The 20,902-nt window shown below is 40.0% G+C and overlaps 1 protein-coding gene across 1 annotated transcript in view; it reads right to left on the bottom strand.

Annotated features, from left to right (window-relative positions):
- The window catches only part of RGS22 (regulator of G protein signaling 22), a 74,820-nt gene that overhangs the window by 49,774 nt on the left and 4,144 nt on the right, over window positions 1-20,902 (bottom strand). The window contains exons 3-7 of the mRNA XM_071554082.1: window positions 18,461-18,523; window positions 8,475-8,696; window positions 4,661-4,746; window positions 2,638-2,803; window positions 2,014-2,185 (exon numbers count right to left, since the gene is read on the bottom strand). Coding sequence (XP_071410183.1) covers window positions 2,014-2,185; window positions 2,638-2,803; window positions 4,661-4,746; window positions 8,475-8,696; window positions 18,461-18,523 — 709 coding nt within the window. The remainder of the gene's footprint in view (window positions 1-2,013; window positions 2,186-2,637; window positions 2,804-4,660; window positions 4,747-8,474; window positions 8,697-18,460; window positions 18,524-20,902) is intronic.

Here is a 20,902-nt window from a genome sequence, read left to right as displayed (position 1 = left end):
GCGAGGAGTTTAAATTGGTTTGTCCAAGCAAATACCTTCAGCTACTGAAGTCTAATTGCAGGCTGTCTCTCCAAGAATGGTGCATTTGTGTTATAGCTTCAAAATCTTTCATGGAATTTTTCTTTTTGTCCCTTATCGACACAGCAGTTTGGGGATTGGGAGCCAGAACAGAGATGGCTTGTTGAAGCCCAGCTCTCTCACTACCTCTCCCAGAGCCAGCTGTCTAAAGCCTAAACAAAGGGATGGCTGATAGCTTTGCATTCCAACGTGATGGCTGGGGAGAGGATAGAGGAGGTGTCTTTCTTTTTTTGGTGGGAGGACCTCACACTTTTCCTGCCTTGGGAGGTGATGAGAGAGAGGTTTCCTGGTGCTCTTTTTTTTCTTTTTTTTCTTTTTTTTTCTTTTTTTTTTTTTTTTTGCCACTACATCTTTGTCCTCAGCTTGGGTGCCCAGCTGCCACATGCTGGGTAGGTGGCGGCACTGGGAGGGGGTTCCTGGCTCTCTCCCTGACTCCACACACCCTGTGCTGTCTGAGAGAACAATCACCGCTGCCTGGATTCGCTACAGGCTTGTCAAGGGGCCGATGCCATTCGCAGAGGAGTTGCTAACCCCGCCCTTAGCGCTTTCAGACAAAGGATGGTGAGGGTGTCCTTTCACTGCCCAAGGAAAGGTTTCAGCCCGTCCCTGTGGCCACCATTCCCACATGAGCTTTGGAACCAGCACCTCTCCCCTCCCGTGTCTTTGCCTCACCGGAGCCCGCGAGTCACCGCAGCCACTGCCTCCCAAGGCGCGGCATCGCCTCCTGCTCTCTGTGAATGCAACTGCACCGAAGGGGCAGAGAGAGGACTTGGATGTGTTTGAAAGTTTTGGTTACGGTGTTGTTGTTTGTTCTGATGGGGTATTTTTGTTTCATATATATATATAAAACAACACACATATATTTATGTGTGTGTATGTCTATATATATATTTGTAGTAAAGAACCGTTATGCTTTTTCTCTACATTTTCTGATTAAAGTATCTTAATTTCAAAGGCTGAGGTGGTTTTGAGGAAAGAAAGGCCTCCTTCCTAGTCCAGAAGGATTCCTCACTTTCCTTGATAGACATCTTGGTTTCTTTTTAAACTGAGACAGTTGGTGACCTCTCTGTTCAAAGTACTGCTCAAATTAGTGGTAGAGTCATGAGCTGCAAACAAGTGTGACTTGAATAACTTCATTAATAATCCCTACATCAGCAATATGTTTTCTGAGGTGATCCTCATGGTTTGGGGAAGAAGGACTTATAACTTCTAATTTTCCATTCAGCCACTGGACTCCAAGGTTCCATGAGTACAAGTCTCAAAGTGGAGTGGCTGCTTTTCACCTCTGAGAATGGGAGAAAGTGAGTTCCTAACATATGAGCTGAGGCTTCTCTGTTCATCTTGATACTGCATATAAAGTAGAATCAAGCCTATGCAATCAGGTATATTCATATATGCATCTGTATGTTCTCTCCCAGAACCTTGGAAGCCTGCTAACAGTTTCAGTTAAATTTGTAGATACGATTCCAAATTAATACATTTTATAAGATTCATAAAAATTGGCAGTCAAAAGACTTTTAAGTGCCCAACATAAATACCCTAAGAGGATGGCTGCAACACAAATTATACATCATCAAATACCCAGAGAATCCAGACAAGAAAATCTTTCAAAACATATGAAATGGGAAAAAAACAACAACAACAAACAAAAAACAAAACACAAGGAAAAAAACTCAACTGAAACTGATATATTTCTATGAGACAGAAATATGTATGAAAAGAAGCTACTACTGTCACAAAACTATTTGGCTACTAGCTCAAATTTTCACTTAATGTTGTAGCTATGGAAAGAAACAAATGCCCATCTGAAGCCTCAGATACCATGTGATATTCAGATGCTCGTAAGGGTGTTAGGAACAATTCCTTGGAATGCCTTTTCTTTCCTTCTAGTTAGAATTCTGTTATACATCACGGGGCTGAGCCCTTCTTACTTACCCAGAGGGCTACCTTTTTCACTTAATGATTGATCCCTTTCATGCTGCCCAGACAAAAGCTGAGTATCTTGAATTTGACTAGAAGCTACAGGATGTGTAGATGAATCTGTAGTTTTCACGGAATCATCGTGTTTGGCTAATGTAAACCAATCCTTCACCTGAGAAACCGTAGCCTAGGAAAAAAATGTGATAGAACAATTCAAATTTCTCTATTTATTGCAGTGTTTCTGAGAGCAGAAGGCTTACTGTCCATGGTCTTTGTGCAGTCTGTTTTTGTAGCCTTCTGTAAGGATAGTTCCCAGTGAAGAGAGCTGTATGAGAGCAGCAAGCACAACACAGCTTCTGTTTAAGCTGTATTACAACACTTGGACCTTCTTTTATAGTACAAAGAACTTTGAATATAAGGGCTACTCAGAGAATCATATAATGATAAAATGATTTGGGTTAGAAGGGACCTTAAAGATCAGCCAGTTCCAACCCCCCTACCATGGGCAGGGACACCTTCCAGTAAACCAGGCTGCCCAGGAATCAGTAGTCCCATCAAGCTGTGACCTCAGTTACAATAATTCTACCCAGTGCATTCAATTTATCCTGATATTACACCCACTAAACATGTTTATTTTACCTGGCCGAGTGATACATAGAGCTTCTTCATAGTCAATGAAGTGTCCTTTTCCTCAAGAGAGGAGGAACTTAGGTCTTGTTTCGTTATCCAGGGATAGTAGTCACTATCTATAATGAAATTCATGCCACTCTTGCTCCATTCTACCTGTGATATCAATTTAGCTAGTCTGAAATTAAATATTGAGACAAGAAAACAGTTAATTTTAGCACTTAATTAGAGAAACAGTTAATTTTTTCAAGAATAGGTGATTAAAAACATGATCCATCTAAAAAAAAATTGTTACAGAGAACTTTGTGATCTGCTTTATTCCTAGAATAAAAGAGTTATAGAAAAAGCTCATTTGGAAGGGACCCACAGGAATCGTGGAGTCCAACTCATTATTTCAGCCTTTCCCTGCTGTCACACATAAATGCCAGAACTGCCATTGCATATTTCACCAGCTTTACAGATAGTGGCCTGCTTTGCATTCCCAAGCTTTACCAGTAAAACTGACCTCTGTGAGGATGATTTTGCATGTATCAGTGCAGCCACAAGCCCTAACAGCAAGCCCTTAGTGAACATTTTGTTCACTAAAATTAAACTAAAGCCCTGCATCACCACCAGACACTATATTTCTGGTTCCTGATACAAAGTCTGCCAGCAGAATGCCACTGCACTGATCGTACTAATTGAACTTGCAGATGATAACAGGACAGATGGTGCTCTTGTGTTCCTCTGGCTGATGTAGGAGGATGTCACAGTACTGAACAGCACTCTAGTGCTACCTTGTCTTTGTGTGAACCTGGTGATGTTCAGGAAAGGCAATCTTAGAATCACATGCTGATAGTGAGGATGCTCTGGGCTAGAAAGAAATACATAAGCAATCAAGGTGCATGTGAAGGGAAGATGAAGGCTATGCCCGAGCCTACAAACAGGTGAATACCCAGTTTCATTTGTGCCCACTATTTGAGATCAAATAGGATTTAATTCTATAGTGGGAGTGTCTTCATCTTTAAATGCAAGTTTCCCTCTTAGCATCTGAATTTATCTTCGTTTTGACTCCAGAAAGCATTTGTACTACTGATGGCAATTGACAATAGGTACATGCATAAAGTTAGGTTATGTCATTCTCTTGGGTAACTCTGCTTGACCAAATATATAGTTTGCTATAGCAGAAGATCAAAGCTTGTGCTTCATGAGGCTTAGATATGTGTATAAAACAGCTGCTACGAAAGGTAAAATGGAACACTCTCATGGTTTCCTTGTTCTTTGCACACTTTCCCCTTGAACTTAAGTGCAGTCTACAGATTACTGAAAATAAAAAATATTTAGAAATATTTATTGTAGAACTCTATACCCCAGTAACTACCCTGTCCTTACAATCATCAAATATGAGTTTTGTGAAGCATACTGATGGGCTGCCTCTCCTTTTGGGCCCCTGAAACACACCACAATTAGCAGCATCTAGACACAACCTTAAGGGATGTAGAGGTAGAGCCCCCCAAAAAGCACACTAATCCTCCTGAACACCTGCTGAAAGGACATCGGAAAAGATATAGCAAGTTTATAACAGTAAGTTATCCAGCTATGCCATGGCATCCCACAGAAAACTTTACTAAAGGAGCTCTGACAGTGAGCCCAAACCCACAAAACTAATAATGGAAATAAAAAAGATTGGGTATTTTTTCCAAATGGATTTCATGGATTCATAACTTCTATTTATATGGAGTATATATTGATTAGAAAAACATGCATTGTTATCATGGTATCTCCTATGAACAGGGATTTAGAAATCAGTAAACCTCTTTCTTACTCTCTTTGTAACAGTGTAGTATCGGATGTAATTCATGGTCAAGGAAAATTACAGAATGTAGAGTGAAAAAAGTGACTGACTTTATTTTATCCAGGTCACTAAAATGCTAAAATAAGATAAAGATGATGAGAGGTGGGCAAAAACCTTTAAAGGGTTCTATCAAGATTAATTAAACAGAAGAGGAAAATGTACAAATTTAAAACTGAAAGACAGCATAAAAGATTGCAATACCTGTATTCAAAGTAACAGTCGCTTTCTAGAAATGCTGGAAGCCTTTCTTTCTTAATCCACTGAATTGCTTGTTCTCGATCAAGACACTGTTAAAAAAGAAATGCCAAAATCTGCAGTATTCTTGACTCTCTTGTTTTCTTAGCCATGTAACTGATTGTCTCCATCCCCCTTCTACAGAAGCATTGTCTCAGGAAGAAAAATATACCGTGAACATCACCTTAATTTTGGGGTAATTCAGTTAATTTACTTTCCTATTAAATGTAAAAATGTCTAAATCCGACTTCTTCTATTAGAGGTACAACTTTTGTAACAAATCATGAGCTTTTTCTGCTGAAATAATGTGTGTATGAATCATGCTTTTACTGTACAATTCTAAATGCAAATTAAATGTACATAAATTTTCTACAATAGGAAATTGCTAATTTTTCTGACTTTACCACATTTTACAAATAAAAACTATTGCCTTTTTCCACTAGAATTTACAAAGTGACAAACGCTTAAATTAAGTTATACTCCCAGAATGAGAGAACTGTGGATATTAAAACCAAAATGAAACAAATAGAAATCAAATCAGTTACCACCTCTCACGTTTTCATGTTGTATCACTGCACAACTGCATTGCACACAGTAATTCTCATAGTGGAAACCTAAGTGTGCTGTGACCTGGGACCACCACAGATTTCTGCCTAGGCTGTCCAAGCCTCTGTGCCTGGTCAAAGAGAAGGGGAGGTGCCTCCAAAAAGTGGTTTGTGGGGTGAAAGAGAGTGTTGAGCAGCAAGCTTCACAGAGACAGCTAAACAAAAATCTGCATAGCATCTTACACAGGGAGTAAGATCCCTGACTATAGGCCGCACTGATCTATAGCTCTTTCCCTTAGAAATGCCACACAGCACACTTTTAATTTTTTTTTAACAGTGTACTTTTTCCACTCTTACGGTATGACCTGTTTCATTTATCTGTGTATTTTTCCTTTTAGTGAAGGTGAGACTAATGAGTTTCAAGAATGCAGTAACTACCCTTGTCCATAAAAACAGGTGAAGTGTGGACAAGGATGGATACCACTTCCTATATCAAGCAATCAGTTTATGTAGATCACAGCTTAAATTTTCTTTCTATGAGCTAATATCTCATTAGGGGCAAGGGTTATTTCTGCCTCATATATATCTGTAGGGGATATAAAAAATCTGAATTACTCAGAAAGTGGGTGGTTTCATTAAGAGAGAAGAAAATATTTCAAAATATGGAAAGCTTATGTTGGCAGCGGCTCATACAATGTAATTTGTGGAGACTAATTACTCCCAACCACACAGTATATGCTTCTTTTCAGCAATTGACAAGTTTGTTTTTTAATACAGAAGTTACTCTCTTTATTTTGGCATTTAATATTTCTGTATTTACTGACTTACAGCGCAGTTTTTTTATCTGGATGATTCATAACATGTTCACGTCTGTAAGTGGCTGGTACACAAACTTACATGTAATATCAGAGGGACAGAATCTGTACTCTTTTTCTGTCGCAGAGAAAGGTGCTACATTTAATCTGATGGGATTTGTTACCTTGGTTAGCTTCCTTACCCAGTCAGCCTTAGAGCTTGCTAGGACTCAATTCAGCAAAGCTTTTAGCATGTGTTTAAGTTTAAGCATGTGTTTAACTTCCCTTGATTAAAGTTAAGCACATACTTAAGTGCTTTGCTGTACTGGGGTTTCTCTGAAATGAGGTATGTGGGATGCCAGCCAGCTTCATTCCATAGTTGTGATCAATTCTATCCAACTCTACAGGTTCTTTTCTCAATATATTTTACACAAAGTTGGTTTTGATTATTGATGAGAAGATAGTTACTTCTGTACATGCAGAGAACTTTTGTTTATCTGTAAATTTGTAACAGTCTGAGAGGGAACTAAACTACAGGGAAAAAAACCATTGCATGTTTTTCTTAGGCAAGATGTGTTTAAATTCAGGCAATAACCTGAAAGACCTACTAGGATTTTCCATTCATAGGTTCTTTTTTGTAAGTTAACTGCCAGTGATGGCCACGCCAGGTGACCCTTCAGTAAGCAATGTAACATTCAGAGCAGCTGTCACTCTCGTTGGACAGTATGAAGAAGGCAGCCAAAGCAAACCAGACAGCATCATCCGATGCTTGAAAGATCAAATCCTATTTGATTTGAACTGAATTACTTGATGCAGGTGGTCTGGGGTGGCCTTGTCTGGGTCAGTCACTGTAGCACAATGACTGAAGTTGGCTTCTTTCACCCTATGTATCGGCAGTGACCACGCTGGGCACAGTGTTGCACAGGCCATTCTGTTCTAGCTCAGACTTGAGATGCCAAGCTGAGTCACATGAGGCATCTGTGTTACCCATCCAGTAAAGGAGGAGTCAAAAATAAGAAATATCACCCTTTCATGCAAAGAGGAGAAGGAAGGGTACTTAGGTATACTGCTCCTCAAAGAGCCATAATGCTTCCCATCCATGGAAAATGGCCCAGAGGATGAAAAAAAATCATAAATAGTACAGAAGCCCTGTTGCTCCAAACTACATGAAAGATGGAAGTAACAGTGAAATGGTTTTGAACTTGTCAAGAAAGGCAATCCCCAGTGGCAATGGCATGAGGTTATCCAAGAGAGCAATGTTAGCAACACTTGCACAGCCTCACAGCATTTCCTCAGTTTAATGCTGAGCGCAAATAAGAAATTAAGAATAGCTCTTCTGCTTTTGTGCTCTCAAGCAAAGTATTTGTGAAAACAATTATTTAACATGGTAGGGATGCCTGTGGGCCTTATCCTATTGTAGCATTTGTCCACTTCAAATGCAGATAATTGCAATATCATGTTAGCATTACTTTGTTAAACATCACTGCCTTTTGACCTCTCTCAACAGTGTTTTCTTTCTGAAAATCATTAAGCTTATGCTGGGCAAAGCAGCAATTTGTTAACAACTCTCTGCTTTTCTCTCAACTTTCCAGCTATGACATAATTGAGAGCAGCCACTACTAAATATGTAGCAAGATCTTAGACTGGCCTTGAGTGAAATGAAATCATGTCAGTCACATCAATGTGAAGTAAGTAAGGAAGGAATAAATCAAGTATCCCAGTGAAATATTTTTTTCCTCCAAAGCTGCTGTTTAAAGATAAACTCACACATCTAATTATTCTGCCTTGTGTTCTCTCAGGTGCTTCAACTCCTGGTTTTAACCAGCCTAATCTGGTGCTGAAGACAGCTCTGAAAGTAGGCAGGTAAGAATACCAAAATTGATACTGCCTAAGCAAGTATGAAATAAGATTTTTTCTAAAATTCAACCCATCCTTCCATTAAATTAGTTTTCTTGTTGCCAACAATTATTTTTTCTAGCCATTTCAATTGACACTAACTATGTAAATCCTTTGGGAATTAATGGAAGAGAGACTTATGTGTTGCCAGACCACAGATGAGCTCATAGCCACATGAGGAAATTAATTAATAAGGAAAGACTGAGCTGCATTAGTTTCAGTCAATTTGCACATTCCAGGGATCACTAGTAAAGTAACTGTTGTCATAATATTTTTTCTTTTAATATTAAAAAGTATTCAGACCACACAGCTGAATCCTGCCCTACAGAATCTTCAAAATTCTGTGCTACAGGATGTACATCTGTAATTCCATTCACTTGTCTGCTAGACACATGTGCATTACAGGGCATAATTTGGCCCATCATTATGTTTTCCTAACATAAATTAACATTTTTCCCAAGCTACCAAGCCAAACACAACAATAACTACTGCCAGTATCTCTACAGTAAGATCTAAATATAAACTCAGGGGCTATAAGATGCTTACCATAGTGTTGTAATTTGGATCAATATTGAAGGCTGGAGAAGTGCTGTGCATTTTGGAGAGCTGCCCATCATTCTTTGCTTTCCTTAGAACACCATAAATGGGTCTTGGAGATTTCTGATCATGTAGATTTTTTTTCAGTTGGCTTTCCTTGCATCTTGGGGCATAATTAACTACTTCAAAAACCCCAAAGTCAGAGTTAAACTTCACTGGCTGGGCAAAAGTCTACAAAAGAAGTTTGGAAAGTTGACATTGACATTGTAATAAGGGAACTCTCATTTAAGAAAGTTACTTTTTATAACACAGAAGCATCCTACAGAATACAAACTGATATTATGAAGCTTCTTCCTCTTGGAGGAATTTTTCTGTAAATTTGCTCTTTATTCTTTTCGCTATGTAGCTTTCCAAAGAATTCCTACTTTTTCTCTCAGCTATGCTTAATTGTCAAGAATTTAAGTTATTCTAGATTACAGGCAATTCTTTTTCACATGCAAATAATAGATCCAGTACAAAAATGTCTATGATATAGAGTTCACAGTGGCTGTAGTAATTGTTCTGCAGAAAACTACCTACCCACAGGATCAGATCTTCAGTGTTACTCTCCTATTTGTTATCACCAAGGCTTGAAAATATTAGCAATTAAGCTGACCTTTTAAATGTGAGATGCATTTGAGAAGGACGAACCTGAAGAGTTTCATATGTAGGAAAGGCTTCTGTTACTTGTAGGTCAGACAACTACCAAACCCCATGGCTTATAGTACATGTTATGATACATCAGTACTTCAGTCAGACACTGCATAATATGTGAGACAGGCCAAACTTCAACTATGCAACAATTGTGACTTTTGCTAACTTCCAAAAACCCATTTCATGTGTACCCACTAAACCAAAACCATCTTTCATCTTTTAGTCTCTGGTATTAGGTATTTCCCTAAAAGACTACCTTTCAAATTTGCTTACTTGAAATGAAGAGGGAAATATGTCTGGATTTTTCAGAAGTCATGAGGGATACTCAAGACAGTTGTGAATAGGAGATTATATACAAGCAGAGCATATCTGCATCTCTGAGCTCAGCTGGAGGACGAGAAGGCATATTGTGTTTAAGGACTCAAGAAACTACTGGCTACATCTAGACCTAGAGCCAAAATTCATTTCGGCTTTGCTCCAGACAGGATCCCACCTGGTGTTTGTACAGTTGTCATTCCTCTGCACTTAAGAGTATTTTATTTTTTCAAGCACTGTATTTTTCATTTCCTTGAACTTTTTCATATATCGCATATATGTACATGTAGACATAATTCATAAAACATACTCCATATGCTGAATACATACTACATATAAGATAGAAATATATTACCGACCGATTTTATTCTTCATCACACCTGTATAAACCCAAAGTAACAATGTTAGTGTCAGCTATTTTGTTGCTTCTGTTTGAAGCTCCCTTGTTGATCAGTGTCTCCCAGAGCAATGCCTGGAATCTAACCATGTGGCTGCAACATGTGGTTTTAACATTCCCTACTTATCCCACAATGTCCAACTGTGGAGGCTCAGCCTGGCAAAGGACGCAGCACATGCGAGCTTAAGTGTATGATTAGTGCCTATGACATCAGGCCCTCACTGCCCAGAGCCACGCATTGAATCACAGAGTCAGTTCAGTTACCCAGCTTCAGCTGAAATCACGCATTGGTTTTTGTTCTCTGACACCTTGTGCCTCTTTTGGCATTAATTTTCTCCAAGGCACTATGCAGGTTTTACTGTTTTTTCTCCAGATGTACTGAACAGTATTTTAAAAAGCCTTTCATGTGTAGTAGATTTCTCTACATTCAGTCCTCCTCCCAATTTGCTATGTGTACGTTTCATTTACTTTCAAATCTAATTTGAGCTGCTACCAACATTTAAGTGACTAACGGTCCAACCTTAATAGACTCCAAATGTATTCTTCCTTATTTGTTTTCTCATGTTTTTTTAAAAAAATAGAAGAAAGTACACTAAGAAACAAGATACTTCAGTCTCTTAGGATTTTAAATGCTCTTGCTCACAAAAAAAAATCAAAAATGAAACAAATACAGTATCAGTTTATCACATGCATCTACTTTTATTTAACCCTTTGTACCTTACCCTAGATCTAGTTTTTTAATGCATATTTTATTTAGTAGAACAGAAAACTACAGCAACTTTGATCTAGTGAAACAGATGGTAGTGACAATTTTTAAAATGTAAAGTGTATTGCTATTTTGGGAGTCTGACTACCAATCATTTATAAGACAAATACATTAATGGAGCAAAAGAACATGCACTGATGGAATAGGAAAATTAAGACTTCATACACTACATACCTAACTACAAAACATGGATCTAGTCTAGACTTTTGGGGTTTGAACTAAGGTGTTGTTACACACCCCCAGGGACATCAAAAGACATGCATATTTCTTGTATCAGTCAGAGAGTAGCCAGTAGACTTCCCACTAGCAAGACTGCATCTGGAATACTGCATCCAGTTTTGGGTCCCCCGTACCAGGAAGATGTTCACATATTGGAGTAAGTCTAGCAGCAGACCTCTGAGATGGTCAGAGGCTGAAGCATTTGCCCTGTGAGGAGAGGCTGTTTAGCCTGAAGAGGAGACAGCTCTGGGAGGCCCCAGCAGCAGCCTTACCGTGCTCACAAGGAGAGCACTTAAAAGATGGAGCCGGCTTTTTGTGGAAGTGCATGAGGACAAGAGACCAGACACAGAAACAGCAGAGATCTCAACTGCATTATAACAACAAAGGTAGTTGTGGGATGATTGGCGCTGGAACAGGCTGCCCAGCTGTTGGAAATTTTCAAGATCAACTGAAGAAAGTGCCAAGCAATGTGGTCTCAGTACTAAAGAACTGATCCTGCTTTGGGCAGGAAGCCAGACTACAGACCTCCCCAAAGCCCCCTCCCAGACTGAGTGATCCATGATCCTGTACAAATCCCAAATTCTACTCAATAGAGCATCTCTCTATCTCTCAAACTATCCTATAAAAGCATTTTAGAATAGTTAAAACTTTTCTGGAGAAGCATATTCTACTTGCTTACTTAAGAAAACTAGAATGATAAATCAGAATGTTTTAATAAGCCTAACAAAAGAAGAGGCAACTCCTGATCTTCTTAACTCATCACCACCACAAAAATAAAAGTGATAATGTTATGACAAAAATCAAACAGGAACACACCCCAAAAATCCCTCCCAAACCTGATTTCTTGTAGGAGACATTTTCCCAGTTACAATACAGGAGACAGGATCAGTCAAGCAATTTTCCTTCCAGTATGTAAATAACTTTGGAACAAAATGCACAATCTAACCATTCCCACACATTATAAGTAATAAAAAAAAAATCCACCAAAAACCTGTTCACTACTATGTAGCAAACTTAAAACCTTTCCCACAGAAGCAGAGTGTTGTAAAATCCTACAGTGTTTCATGGGACAATAACGAGAGAGGTTTATGGCACCACCAATATTTTAGGTCATTGCAATAATGAGGAATCTTTTCAGTGGAGTAGATGATAGTCTACACTAAAAAGGAAGAGAAAAAAAATTATCCATTCCAACTTAATACTAAGAAATGTCTTTCTTATTTCACATTTGGCAAGTGCTTTGGCTTTTTAAAGACAAGTAAAATATACTAACCAAAAACTAAGTGTATCATTCTCTCTAATTTGAGCCAATTTTCGATGCTTTGAAGATAAAGGGAGAAACTCTAGAGCCAAATTATACCTCAAGATGTTAAGAAAAAATAAATCAAGTTTGGCAGGAGTCTTGAAGCTCGAGATTCTTACGTTATCAATTTAGCACAATAAATAGGAACAAGGACTTGAAAATGCCAACAAATAAGAAGTCTACAGACTTCGTGAATTGTTTCGTTCAGGGGCAATTCTCCTCTTGAACCCAGCATGACCAACGTAACTCTGTGTAGCAACCTCAGCTTCGGAAACAATCTCCAGGCAAATAAAAAAGCTGTTTTCAGATTCTGGTACAGCAATACTATTAAATAAATAAACAATTGCATGTACTTTTTTGACAGCAAAAAAATTTCTTAGCTGTCAAATGCACATTGAATATAGTTTCAGCTGAAGAATAAACAGACTACATAATTCTGAAAACTGAAGTTACACACTTAACTAAAGGGAAGACAAATTTCTCTCAGTCCTCCCATAACAGAAACCAAAACAGCATCCATCACCATGTTGCCAGGATATCAGACCAATAAATCTTGCTGTTCTCTGCCTTAACAGTTTTCAGATATACTTAACTTCAGATACAATTAACAAGTGTGTAAATATGCTCCCCCCATTCCAGTCCCAAATAACAAAGTTTGATCCCAAGAGAAACAGAAAGACCACAGCTTGGCTGCTTCTTAGGTTAAGGGCAGGAATGAATAGAGATCTCACCCAGGAGCTTTGCCAGAAGTTCCTTAAGACAGTTATGTGTGTATCATAAATAAATGTCAGTGAGAGTCCAGACCAGAATTTGAGCAGCTTTGTGAAGTGTCTGGAAAATTCACATTACATATGGTCAATGCAAATCTCCCGTTGACTTTAACAAGTTCAGGCTTTCCCTTACGCTGATGAGTAAGACAAAGTCACAATCACATACCATAACCTAATTAAGAGAGAAGACCATTTAGAACAGACATACTATCAGTAAGAAACAAAGTTAGGAATAGTTTGCTTCCTTGAATGTCAAAAACACAAAGCAAGTTTTAGTCCTGGGTAAGTCTCAACATAACATGCATGTAGGGCCTCACTTATGTCAAAGCCTTTTTAAAGGAGGCATGTGCAGGCCCCCTCCACACACCTGGAAAAGACAAGAGAAAATTCATGAGCATGGATTGATGCCTTGACTTAATGATTTGATGCATGGGATTATTCAAAGTCATCTTCAAAACAGTGAAGGGCCTGAACTGTGCAGCAGAGTGAATTGCTTTTTTGCTTTCTGTCCATTCTGTCATCTGCTACTCATAAATCAAGCCTGGTTTTATGCTTGACAGCTCTAGGTTTTCAGGACCACTCTGTCTTCAGAAAGACAAGCTCAGGCTTTGTTACGTGAACTTTAATTGTTTTCAGAATCATCATCTACATCAAATGCCGGATCCCAGACTACTTGGTGGAGAGCTTTTACAGTGAGAACAACTACAAAAAAGAAGCAGTGTTCAGATCTGAGGTTGATAATATTGTGGTCCCTTGGTAGGTTTCTGCTGCAAGGGAAACCAACAGCCAGGAACTCACCACCAAAGCGTCATCTCTTGCATGTGCTTCAGCTGAGGCGCAGTTTGTCTCTTGTCTCCAGTGCAACTCCTTCAGTTTCAAAGACGAGGGTTGTGCCTTCCTTAGGACCACTGGTAACTGGTAACTGAGGGGTAAGACCCCAGCATGGACTTGGGGTGGAACAAGTAGCAGGCAGGTTGTAGAGTGCAGTAGTAGCAAGCTGGCATTACTGTGCTTGCTGAGCTAGATGGTAATTTCTATCTTCTGAATTTTCATTCCTGACTAAACATACTCTTGGATGTTTTTAATATATGCATCAAAGATTCAAAATCTAGGGCTGCCTGACCACCTAGAAATAGAAATATATTCAGGCCAATGTTTCTCTTAAATCTTTCATTTTACATTAGTTACTAAGGAAGGTCTAACTCGTTTGTGTGTCATGTAATTGGTTCCTGCTACTGTGAAATCACTGTACTACTGGCAACAAGTGCCCTCCTGAGGTTTTTTGTATTACACATTTCAGAAATATTTTCTGTACAAACCATCCTTCATTAAAGGATACAGATCTTTGGAGTACCTAGATATTCATGTCAGATTGTCTTAAACACCATTATAACAAGAGAATCACTTAAAGGGTACACTGTAAATCAAATAAAAAATACCCATGAAAGATCTGCTGCTGCTATAGCAAGTCCCCAGTGATACAATTTTCCATATGCTAATGGTGCACTATAAATCAATGCAGAGGCAGTCTCTTAAAATAAGCATATGCTACCCCTGATTTCTTGGATCAAGTCACACAATATTTTCAGTTTAGCTTGTTGCCTAACTACTAGCACACCTGGGTAATAGTGTTCCCAGGCAACAGCATATAAGCATAACAAGAATAAAGCAATGGAAATTTCAATGCAGTGTTTTAGTGGAAGCCTTCTGAGAAGAACAGGGAAATTGGGAATGTAAGGTATTCAAACCACAAAACTCAAAGCATTAATAGAACTTAATCCTGAATAGGCTATATACTGAGGAAAAGATAAAAAAAAGATAAAACCAATTATGAGAACATTACGGTTAAAAAAGAAATAAAGCATCTGTTTTCATGAAGATATGTAAATATGTGTAAGAGAGACCATGTGTCATCTTAGAAGCTTACTGAGATTACCAGTGTAAAACAGTGTGTACTCAGGGATGACTGTGCACTCTTTTCTCTCAGCCTCAGAGCCACCAGGAGCACCTGCACAACTGCTGCAGTTCAGAGCTGCTGAGCTGCGCCAGGACTGTGGGCTGACAACCCTCTAAGGCCAAGGAGAATTCTGGCCTCTAGCAGATGTCCTGAAAGCTGTGAATGTCCAAAAAGACTGAGAGACTAAGCAGGCTGAACTTCTTACCCGTTTCATCCTCTGAGACTTGGGGAAAACTTGAAGCATAGTTTCCAAGTAAACAGCAAAGACATGGAGGATGGTATTCCTGTGCTAAATAAAATCTGGCACATGGAAGGAGGCCTGGGTTTAAAAGCTGAGTAGTTAGGCTTGGATTTAGTCAGATATAAAGCAGCTGCAGGGGGAAGGTGGAGGGTGTTGGAGAAAGAAAAAGACCCAGCCACTCTCACCACATGCTTTCTTCTATCTGTGTCTCTCCAGCTTTGCAAAAATTGTTCTTAGGAATCTTACAGTGTGGCAAAAGTATGTAAAGGTTGAGTTCCTGACTACTGATGCTGTACACAAAACCAATACTCTGACAGAGTTAGTATTTTCAGATTCTATTTTAAGATTAAATATTGGCATGGGGAGCCCATTCTACATGTACATTTACATAAATCTATGACATGGCTTAGAGAACACAGCTGTGTCTAGTTCAGTTTAGTAAGCCAAATCATTCAGTTATGAATCATAACTGAATTTATTTCATTAGTGGCCACACTGGAGACTGAGGTCCAAGAAGCATCAAGAAATATTCTGTCTCTTCCTACTGCTGGTGGTGGTTCCTACATATCAAGTTGTAGAAATGGTTTTATGTTCTTGTAGCGCAGCCTGTTGGACCGTGGTGCCTCAGGAGGGGGACAGGCTGTGGGGCAGCTCTGTGGTCCATGGGGTGGGATCCACGAGTGACACTGTGGAAAGGCCTCTGCCACCCAGCAAGGGACTAGGGGTGTAAGGCACGGGGATGAAGACAAATAGTCAGGGCCAATGATGCCAAAGGGGTTTTTGTTCTGATTTTCACATTTTGTAGATTTTAGGAGCACAGTAACTGTAGCAAATGTAGATGTAATGTGCTAATATTCTGGCAGCCTAAGTTCATTATTTATACATCCTAACCCTTAGCATTTATCAGTAGCTTAAAGTCTCTTAGTTGCTTAGTCTCTTTCTCAAGGTAGAGCTGAAGGATATCAGAAGGCCTACAGAATGAAACATAAACACAGGTCAGAGTGACCCAGAAGTCAGAACTGGATGAACTCCAAGGGACCTTTGTGTGCCTGAGGAAGAGGAGCTGATGAAGACAGAGTCTTGACGACCCCAGACCCAATTCCAGGGGTTGGACCAGGGGTGGAACCAGGGCTGGACTGAGAAATGTGTAAAGGAACGATTGGAGGGATCTTATTATAAAAGCCGTGAAAACAAGAACTGGAGCACATGCATGTCAACATGTATTCCTGTGGGCTGTAGGCGTGTGATAATAAAGGACCTTTACTTTTTATCTTACCCTACACTAATGTAGGGGGGTCATTCACGGCATCAGTTTGGCGTCCAAAGGTGAAAATCAGAGAATCCAGCACCCTGGAACCACGAGGGACTCCAGAGCAAGAAGTTTCATCCTGCAGGAATTCTCCACTGCTGGCACATTTTGGAGGATTCCTTCAGTGACCCTTGAAACTCCTAACAACTGGGTAAGATAAAAGGAGCAGTTCCTTTGGGTATTTTTTGCTAGCAAACTAAGGGAAGGTATTTCCCTGGAACTGGGAATACGTTGGGCTGGGAAGTAGAACTGATCTGGCCAGTCAGTTTCTCAGCCTGGTGGGCAAAAGGGCGTTTTGCCTGGGTGAGGGATGGTTTGGTCCTTTGTTGCTTCGGGAAGGGCAAGGCAGAGTGCTCAGGGGTTTCATGGTAGCTGAGTGCAGCTGGAAAGGAGAGGAATATCTCTCTGGGATTACATCACTCTGTCTTAGCCTGAAGCGGTAACATAGCACTTGGAGGAGTGAGCTTGCTTGGTATTCCTGAGGCCAGCAGTTCAAATCTGGGTGCTGAAAAGTTTTTTTCCCTTCCTTGCCTGTAACTTGTCAGCATGGGTTGTGCGCAATCCATGGAAGAGGAGACTCTGGTGGAGTCCCCTCTAGCTTTGGCTTTGCAGAAATGGAAAGATCTAACAAGCCCTGTTGTCCTAGTTGAGCAGGAGGGACCAGCTGACACTGTGTAAGGGTGATCAAAGCTGTGTATTCTACCCCCTCTATTCATTCCCCAAGGACAATGGGCCATTAGCAGCAGCTGCCCAGGGAGTCATTATCACCTTCACACTCAGCCAGAGGGGGCGGAGCTGCTAATGGGCCATCAACAGTTCAATACCCCCTGGCTCCCAGAGTTAATCACCCATTGTGTGAGTCCCGGCCCAGGGGGAGGGACTGGGTGCTCCCTGAGGGTACATAAGTGGTGGCTAGGAAGACTTTGGTAACTTCTCGTCGGATCCAGAGCAGCAGCAGGACCTCGACAGGAGGAGATCACCGCTCTCACCCAGACCACAGCCCTCACCTGCACCAACAGGTTTTTCATTTCCTTTTGCTCTGGACTTGGGGGAGCCACAGGGGTCTCAGCACAAGGGTAAACAAACCCCCTTGGGTTTGTGCCCCAGGACACTGGGTTATACTGCTGGGTTTTTGTGAGTTGAAAGCAATTTCCCTTTGGTGTCAGTGTTTTTATTATAATATTATTATTAAATTTTAGGTCTGACTTATCATATCTCTCTGGTGGTATGTTCATTTCCCCTGCTGGTTTGCCTTTAAACCAGCACACCCTGAAACATCTCTGAGAAGGCAAGTGTTACAAAAAGAGAAACATTGGTGGCTTTCCCGAGGCTGCTCTGGTAAGCACAGTCACAGATAAGGTAGCCCTGGAAAGGGGGGCCAGAAGGAATGTTGCAGGGACTCCAGAGAGCAGCGTGGGGCAGGAAGCCGCAGGCTCATTTCCCCCTTCCTCCCCTTCTGCTGCCCAGCAGTCGGCTCGAGCTGCACAGAGGGAGGCAGCACCCTCCCTTCCCAAGACTAAAAAGATGAAGTTGGATGACATTGCCACATTGAAGGAGCAGGACCACATATGTGACTCCATGACAGTGTGGGAAGCCAGGGCAGTTGATGGGGAAAAGGGGCAAAATATGGGGCAATTGGTTAAAAATAGGACACTGGTGGTCTTTTAATTGTAACTAGATCAGCACACAATATAGTGTATGACTGCATCCTTCTAGCTGCAGATGGGAGAGGAAGAGGAGTAAAGTGCCAATTTTAAGAGCAGGAAGGCCCATTGTTGTGCCTTCCAGCCTTGCGTATTCTGTAAATTAGCAAGATAACATCTGCCCCCAGATACTGTGCTATTTTCCTCCTGAGACTGATAACATTGAGCAGTAAGAGTTGCTACCATTAAAATACAGACATATTGTAGAAGTCATTTAACCAGCAAGTGGCAAAATGTAAAATTTTCTAAAATGGATTAAGTTACTCCCAATCTTAGTATGGTGTTTCTTGTATTTTGCAAGGGATTTCTGTAAGGTACTTACCGGAAGACTCAAAAATTCATTAAAGTAGTCCACAAGCATATCATCTGTGGCTAAGCATTCCTCCTACAGAGAGACAAAACCACAAGGCAAGGCTTGTAGTAATCTGAGCTAACATAGTTTGAATTCACTATTCCCTCAAATAGTATTTTTTTTATGAGCTACGACATGGAAACTTTTGCAAAAAAATATTTCCCGCTTCTGAGAATACAATCATTGCATCACTGTTATACTCTAACCATTGCACGCTACCGAGGTTCTTAGCAATTTAAAAAACACACATGAAAGTAAATCCTTTGCCAACAAATTTACAGATAAAGCCTTCATAAACTTAACAGTTTCTTCATGCTAAAATTCTGCATGTTTACTTTTGAAAAAAAATGTGCATAAGCCATAATGTACCTTTTCCTCTTGCACTTGGGAAGGGGGTGTATCAAAGTTCACCAGGGCCACCTTTTGTTCTCACACTGCTGCCTGGGGATGTTTGGGGAATGAAAGGGAGTGTACGCCATGCTTTGAAACTGACAGACCTGGGAGACTTCCTGCTGACCTCATCAGAAGTGAAGACTGTGTGTACAGGTGTTTTTGTATCCTTTCTCACCCCTGCATTTTAAACCTTGCTAACAAGACTCAAAAACTGTAGAATGGAAATTGAATTTTTCTGCTGTTGACAAATCCAAAAGTATGGATCCATATCTTACTTCTATTGTACTCAATACCACCACCATTGCCAAATCAATTCAACAGAGGGTAAAAGTATTCCACTGATCTTCAGATATGTTTCTCCAGTATAAAAGAAGACACCTAAATATTTTTGTAGTTTCTAGAATATTCTATTATTTCTGCCTTGCTAGGCAAGGAAAATGCACCTAAATCAAATATATCTGCCAGTATCAGCAAAGGTCTTGCTTCACAAATATTTTTCTCTTTCTTAAGCTCATAGCATTGAGCTGCACTAGTGAGGAATAGCATGAAAGAGAGGTTATGCATGGTGTACAGGGTATCGGGCACAGACAGGCAGTATCTTGATCCAAAACCCACTGATATGATCTAAATACAGGCAGCTTGTGCTCAGGTAAGGAAGAAATCTGAGCTAGCATACCATAATATGAACCAGGAAGGCCTTAGTGTGCTGCACAACAAGTCTGGCCCTGGTCTGCCAGCATTTATTCCTTAGCACTTGTGGTTGCTGTTGGGACTGATACAGGACAGGCAATTCAGCTCACACTCTTTCCTACAAAACGCTGCCAGTGCTCAAACCAAGGCTTTCTGCATACAGAAATCATGCTTTATTTGAAGCACAGACCCATGGCCCATTGCAACTGCAGTACCATGGGCCTAGAAATGTTTGACCACTGACTAAATAGGAGAATTTATTTAGGAATATGCAGGTAACATGTGTTTTCAATTTCCCAAGGATAGAATTCTCTTTAGTCCCATATAACAGCAAGAAATGTAAACACAGTGGTTGATTAATCAATAAAATGTTTATGATCTTACTAACACAACCTTTACTATTCACTGATCTTACTGCATCTATACACAATATACATTACTCTGGTTTTTGGAGTTTCTTTTGTAAAACGTCTTATTTTCATTTGAAATCGTAGTTGCACGTTATAGGTTTTGGAGTTGCATGTACAATATTATAGCTTAGATTTTTGTGTCAGGAAGCATTTAATTTCATTTCTTCCCCTGCCATCTTTCCTGTTGCACAGTCCAAATTATGACCATAAAAAGCTGCCTTTCTTGAAGAATTGCAACTGAAGGTTAAGGTGTGCTAAAAATTGGTCCAAAACTTTGTTTCATGCAATTTTTATATGAATAGAAATATCTTGGGTCTGATTTCTATCACTCCTTTAACATGGAAAGGAATTTTAAAATATTTTTGGCATGGTATGCAATCACTTCCCAGGCATTTTCTGGAAAAAAACCTAGTGATTTCTATCTATAGCACTTGATACTGTACTCTATTACTGCCATTGTGAAAAAGAAAAGAAACACAGCAGTATTTTTAGACATCAAAGGTGAAGCTGAATGCAGATAAAAGCAGCACCACCTTGCAAGGTTTGCATTTCACGTTGCAGCACTCACTGAAATGATAAATACCTCTCCACTCTTGTCAAATATATAAAACATGACGTCTTTAAATGTCAAAAGCTAAAAGTTACTATGAAACTCCATACTAAATAGACCTCTGACAGCCTCATGCCTGAGTGTGAAGTTCACCTGGAGACAGACATATCTAGTCCTATTAAGGGGCCTGCACAATCCAGGTTTAATGCAGTCTAAATATGCAGTTAGGAGATGTTCTCATGCACATATTTACATATAGAATCATAGAATCGATTGGGTTGGAAAAGACCTCCAAGATCATAGAGTCCAACCCTTGGTCCAACTCTAGTCCATTTACTAGATCATGGCACTCAGCTCCATGTCCAATCT

This window comes from Pithys albifrons, chromosome 4, assembly GCF_047495875.1.
Source record: "Pithys albifrons albifrons isolate INPA30051 chromosome 4, PitAlb_v1, whole genome shotgun sequence".
NCBI lineage: Eukaryota > Metazoa > Chordata > Aves > Passeriformes > Thamnophilidae > Pithys > Pithys albifrons.
Note: the sequence above shows the minus strand (reverse complement) of the source record. Positions and strands in the feature narration are given on the sequence as shown.